Source organism: Drosophila novamexicana, unplaced genomic scaffold (assembly GCF_003285875.2).
Source record: "Drosophila novamexicana strain 15010-1031.04,08,12 unplaced genomic scaffold, DnovRS2.1 tig00004554-arrow-pilon, whole genome shotgun sequence".
NCBI lineage: Eukaryota > Metazoa > Arthropoda > Insecta > Diptera > Drosophilidae > Drosophila > Drosophila novamexicana.
This window is the reverse complement of record NW_020825051.1, coordinates 4,722,678-4,729,184: the sequence shown is the minus strand read 5'-3', so window position 1 is coordinate 4,729,184 and position 6,507 is coordinate 4,722,678. Positions and strand designations below refer to the sequence as shown.

Below are 6,507 nucleotides of genomic sequence, written 5' to 3'. Positions count from 1 at the left end.
CGCGCATGTGTGAAAGAATATACCTATAGATTCAAGTTTAGCTTTATCTTGACGGATTCCGGCTGCACTTAAATTTGTGTTAGTTTAAACACTTTATTTGCCAATAGGGTATCTTAGCCATATTGCTGTTGTACTAGCAACAGTTGCTAGTCTTTTTTTGGTTTTTAAACATATGCAAAGCAACTGCGATTACTTGGGGCCTAAACAAAGCGCTCATAAATTGCGCTGGCTTCGCAGACTGGTAATAAACATTGTGAATAAGAAACCGAGTGGAAATTTGAATACAAACATTGACGAGAATCAGATTTGGAGTCGGTTGCAGTTGGGGCAGCTACAAATCAATTGCGACAGTCACAACAATCACATCGAGAGGCGATCGAGCTGGCAAGGCTGTCCGGCTGTCTGTCTGTCCCGATGGCTAGGCACAGGTTCCACAGACAAGATCGATGGTACGCATGCATAAATGCCTCCATAATCAATTCGTTGTACGAAATTTAGACGTCACTTAGCTGTCAGTCGCGAGCTGAAGCGCCTGACGAACTGCAGCCATGGGCACACATGCGGCATGCGGCATGCGGCACAAGACAACGGCAGACAGAGAACGGCAAACGGCGAACGGAGAACGCTGAAAACCCAAAACCCGCAACAGCTCAGCGGCCAGATCATGTCCATATTTGCATTTTTGAAATGACACATGGAAATTTTTGAAAGCGGAGCAGCCAAAATGGCCAACAGATTGACAGCAGCTGCAACAAACAGCTCCGAGACGGAACGGACCAAGCGAAAGTCGTGCACAAATTCAAACTGGCGACATATGGATATGGATATGGATATGGATATGCTATATGGGCTATACATATGTGTGCACGTGTGTGTGTGTGTGTTTGTGTGTGTCAAAGATAATTGCTGCCGCATATTTTCAGCCAGTTCACAGTCCACTTGTTGTCGCCGCAACTGTCAGCAACATGTGTTGCCAAGCTGCCTTTTCGGGCAACATGTTGCAATCTTTTAGGGATCTCTTTCCGATAGCCGATAGTTGTTCTCCGATAGTTAATTACTTGCATATATCGGCAAGCCGCATGTTTGTGCTAACTGCGCCACTGTGCCTGCCGTCAATGACGTTGCCGGTGCGCCAAGTTCAATGTCTGGAACCGAAGCAGCGAAAGCTGAGAGAACAGCGACGCCAACGCCACACGGCAGCAAACGAGAGAGAGAGAGAGAGAGAGAGAGAGCGCGCCAAGTGCAAAGAAAAAAATAGACAACAAAAACAAAGAGCAATGAGACAAGAACGCAAACAAACAAGAAACGAATAATAGAGATAACGGGACCAGTGCACAACACTCTGTAAGCAATTTTATAATGAAATGAAAACGAGGCTAAAGCTGTGTTGAAAGAGGAACAAAATTAGCACAAAGCTAACAGCGTCGAATATTAAATACCCTAATACAACTTAACCAATGTGCAAAATGTTGATTACCCCGTTAAACTCTAGCAAAAGCAATTAGTTTGCATTCCCCTTTATGTTTTCTTTTATCTATATTTTTACACACCTTGTGTTACAAGCGTCTTCAATAACTTAATCAAGCAATTGTGTAGAGCATTAAGCAAAACATGAACGCAAAAACAATAAACGTTGCCGCTGTCACGCGCTCTGCCATCTTGAGAGAGCGCAGCCAGAGAGTGAGAGCGCGGGCGAGAGAGTACGCAGGCATTGCGCGACGCCGGCATATTAGTTCTCTCGCTCCCGTTGGGGTAGTCACATTGTTGCTGTTGTTGTCATTTTTAGTTTGTTGATAAAGACGCAGGCAAATGGACATGCACAGGCTGATCAACGAGGTTAAGCAGCGTCCCGCCTTGTGGGACGCCAGCCATCCGGAGCACGCAAATCGCGTGGAGACGCTGCGGCAGTGGCACAGCGTGGCAGATGCGCTGGGCGCCAAAGGTGAGTCAGCCGCCAAGTCAAGTCAAGCAAAAGCGAAGCTAACTTCAAGTGCCACACATTCCTCTCTCGCTCCCGCTCTCGCTCTCCTTCTCGCTCGCTCTTTCTCTCTTTTGCACAGTGGAACTGTGTCGCAGTAAGTGGAAGAACCTGCGCTGCAGCTATCGCCGGCAGCAGCATCGCAGCCAACAGCAGCTGAAGCGACAACAACAAGCGTCGCCCGCGCATTTGTGGTCCTATGCGGAGGCGATGAGCTTTCTGGACGGGCGCCGGCTGCGCTCGGACAGCAGCAACAACGAGGACGACGATTGCGATCTGGCACTGGGCGAGTCTATGTCATTCAAGACGGAGTCGCAGCCGACGGACGAAATGGAGGCGGACAACGATGATCTTATGCAGCAATTCCAGAGCATGGCCACGCCGCAGGCGCTGCGTCGACTCTCGCACAGCATTTCGCTGGCCAGCGCTGCCGCCGAGGAGCAGGCGGCGGCGGCGCCGACCGTCTTGCCCACGCCCATGGGCCGGCCATCGGCCGTGGAGGCCGCCGCCGCCAGCAGCTGTCATTGCGCCAAGCGTGTCGACGAGCAGGTCAACTTCCTGGAGAGTCTGGAGCGTGAGGAGCAGCAGCTAATACAGTCCACCAGCCAGGACCTGGCGCGCTGCAAGAACATTCTGCACGTGGGCGACTCGGACTACAATTTTCTCATCAGTTTCTTGCCGCTGATGAAGCAAATGTCGCCGCTCCAGAATGTTGCCTTTCGCGCCAAGATGGGCGAGCTGCTGCTGCAGACGATGCAGCAATCGCAGCAGCCACAACAACTGCAACAGCAACAACAACAGCTACTAACACAACAACAACAACAACAGCGGCAGCCGCAAGAGGAGCAGCCGCAACCGTCGCAAATGTTGTTGAACCAGCAGCAGATGGCCTTGGACCAGGCCCAACAAGTCACAACCAGCACCACAAATTGGAATTGAGTCTGCGCTCCGGCTGAGCCCCAACATGAGCGGGAGCGGGAGCGTGAACGTGAGCTTTTCAGCCAATTGAGAGAATAAGAGAATTGAGCGAGTTATTATCGAATCAGTGCGCCGGCTCGCTGCACAGTGGGCGGAGAGCGTCTCAAGTGCTGAGGATATATTTGTTTGTCACGAATTTTATATAATATATGTTTGTACAATAATATATATATATATATATATATATATATATATATATATATATATATATATATATATATATATATATATATATATATATATACATGTATATATATATATACATGTATCTATGTAGAGCAGTCAAATTAATATGCATGTTTCCTTTTACATTCATTACATAGTGTTAAGCTTATAACATATTTTATAAACATTTCGTCTTTAAGCAAATGTAATGTTAACGAATTTATATTCCTGATTAATGAACTACAATAATTTTGAGGTCTGAGCAAATGTGTGAATTTTCAGTTCAAATCATTTAAACAGGCCCTAAATTATGCAGTATAACCCTTGACTTTAAATGCTTCACTTGTCTCTTTGGCCCAACTGTGTCATCAACCCTTAAACATGAAGATCACAAGATAGCTGACATTGTTGGCCTTTGTTGTGTGAAGAATAGATTCTATTTGAGCATTTGAACCCTTAAGTGAAGGGTGTCTGAGGGAATTGTTGAGTTGATCGTCAAAAAAACACGGGGTTTGTGTGCATTTCATTGTTTTTACATTAATCTATGATCTGGAAAAGATTTTGTTAACATGTGAACTTAATTGAGAAATGTGAAAAACAAGAAGTCAACTGGAATTGAGTTTGAGTGTTATTTGAAGATACCCTAACCTATAAATAGATCATAGCTGTACTCGATAACGTAACTAAGAATCTATTATAGATTCTATAAATGGGTGAGACTTAAAACCAAATGTGATCAAATTGAACTGTGACTAGTCTCTTATCTAAACTCCATGCCTAGCCTAGGCGTGTTAGCTGAGTTTTACTGTAATTTTACACAAATGTCATATTTGCCCAGACAGTCGCGCAGCTGGAGGAATTAAACTTTGTTCTAGGCTTGATCAATGTATTTCCAGCTCTGATCTCACACTGCTGCATCATTCGAATGGAAAGGGTAGAAGATATGCGAGTATTTATAGTTGTGTGGGCGTGCAGCAGCTGCACACAGTGGAGCTCTGGCTACACCATAATCTGGCTGCCGCCTAGAAGCCCACACACACATGTACACACACACATGCACACACACACATGTACACATGCACACATGCATATGGAACTGGCGAGCATATCAATAAATTACACTAGAATGAACCCCATCCAGGCTATGTTTGTGGCGGCGAGCGTTCAATGGTCAACGGCGGTGGTCCTGTGTTAAAGCCAAGTCCAAAGTTAACATGGCCATAAAAGCGGCTACAAAACAAACAACAGCAACAACAACAATGGCAGCAGCAACAGCAACTGCAGGCCAGCACAGAGATTGGAGAGGTCGCCCGAGAAATCAACGCAGCTGCGGATGACGAATCGAAATTGACATTGAACTGCAGCCGAGGCGACAACAACGACAACAACAACAACAACAACAACCACGCTGGAGCTGAACTTGTTGCTGGCAAGTTGCCCGTTGCCGTTGTCCACCGCCAGTTGGTGGCTTTGCCAGTTGGTCTGGCTTTTTGAAATCCACACAAAAAACGAGTAAACTGTAAAGGTAAACAATACAAAAGCGGGCCAAAAAGTTTAAGGTGTGTTCTTGAGCTTGAAAGTGGCTGCTGCTGCTGCTGTTGCTGCTATACCCTGTACACATTGAATAATGGGTATTACAGTTCGTTCCAAATGCATGTAACAATTGGAGGTGGGCAACTGCTCCCTAATAAAATATATATATGCTTGGCTAGCAGCAATAGATGAGTCGAGTTGGAAACCTGATATTTGGAATAAAGATTCCAATCAAATAAAGTTCCACTCAATCGCTAGTTCATTTTCAATAAGTATCGATTTGTATTATATGGGTTACTGTGGTGTATTTATAGATCAAAAGTATTCCACTATTTTAATGAGAGCAAAAAGCTCATCTTTCGAGATATAGCCGTGGACTTTGGGATGTACACTTCTTTATACACAATAGTAAAGCCCTGAAAGTTTCATAATGATTGGACTATAAACAGCCAGGTTAATCTAGACAGCATTTCCTATAGAGTGGCATTCAAGAGGGAAGAACAAGCACAGCCGCATGCATGTGTACAGGGTATCTGCTCGTTGTTGCTGCTGCTACTGTATGTCAAATGAGTGGCTGCAGTGATTGGAGCAGTCAACACGTTAACTGGGCTCAATCTGTGGGCCAAGCGGGCGGTGGGTGGTGGGTGGCAATTGCAATTAGGAACAGCGGCCAAATTGCACAGTGGGCCCCAAGAATCGAATGCAAATTGACATTTGTCACTCGAACGTGCCCACTTGGCAGCAAATTCCAGCACGAGCTGTTGTTGCAGCAACATGTGTGCACATTCCAATGGCAATGGCCATTTGCCATGCCCATGGCCAGGTCGGACTTTCAACTGTTGCCGCCACGTTGAACAATTTGTTCTTTTTTTTGATTTAACGCATTTTCGCACCATTTTGCTAATCCCCGCCAGAGTTTGGTCATCTGCCAGGCATAAATGTGTTAATGATTTGCCCCGCTGCAACAACAACAACAAAAACAACAACAAACAAGAAGAAGAAGAATGAGAAGAAGTCTTACCTGTTGCTCTCGGCTTTGCTTGTTGTTTTGTTCTTTTGCCGACAAATGCAAATTCTCAATTCTATTCTCGTCACGTCAAATATTTGTATAGATTTTCACCTTCGCGTCTCCCGGCTGCAAGTGCATTCTGGCACACAGGTGTTAAAACTCGCAGCTCATTGTTAATGCGTGTGTATTGCCATTGTTGCCTTTGTTGTTGTTGTTCTGGATGCTCATCGGTTTCCTGAAAGACGTTTGCATATTGCGGAATTTCCAGCATTTGCTCGATTCATCGAAAGGGTTCCCGAAAGAAAAAAAAACCCACCGCTGACGCCTCGCCCAACACCTTTTCATATTTGCATTTGGCCTAAACAATGCGCACAAAAGCCGCAACAGGTGCATTCTTCCTGGGCTCAAACAGATGTTTTGCATCCTCACAGATTAGACATTAGAATTTGGATACGCTAGACAGGAATTACATTCGACTGAAGTGCAATAACCAAAACTGAACATGCAAGTGCTATCGAATCGGGAATTCGATATAAATCATAAGCAGATATATGGTTTAATATGGTTAAAATACTCATTTGAAATTCCCAAATGGTTATGGCATTAATGCACTTAATACGATTTACAACCGAATAGGATAAACTGTTTTCAATGAATTCAATATAAGCCACAAGCAGATCAGTCAGTTATTTATTTTAATTTAGTTCAAATACTCATTTCTGATTCCCGAATAGTCATGGAGTCTTCGTTCAGAGTATGACAAGACGATATTCCTGAGCATATCAAACAGTACAGCAGATATTTATTAAACTTCAAAGACTAATTTATAATTCCCAAAGGGTTA

The 6,507-nt window shown here is 44.7% G+C and overlaps 1 protein-coding gene across 1 annotated transcript; it reads left to right on the top strand.

The window, feature by feature from the left end:
• Nucleotides 1-1,622: 1,622 nt before the first annotated feature.
• On the top strand, nucleotides 1,623-3,099 carry LOC115769945 (ras-interacting protein RIP3). Its single transcript, XM_030714989.1, has 2 exons — nucleotides 1,623-1,942; nucleotides 2,061-3,099. Exons 1-2 carry the CDS (start codon nucleotides 1,810-1,812, stop codon nucleotides 2,915-2,917), a joined length of 990 nt encoding a protein of 329 aa, XP_030570849.1. The 5' UTR covers nucleotides 1,623-1,809; the 3' UTR covers nucleotides 2,918-3,099.
• Nucleotides 3,100-6,507: the final 3,408 nt, after the last annotated feature.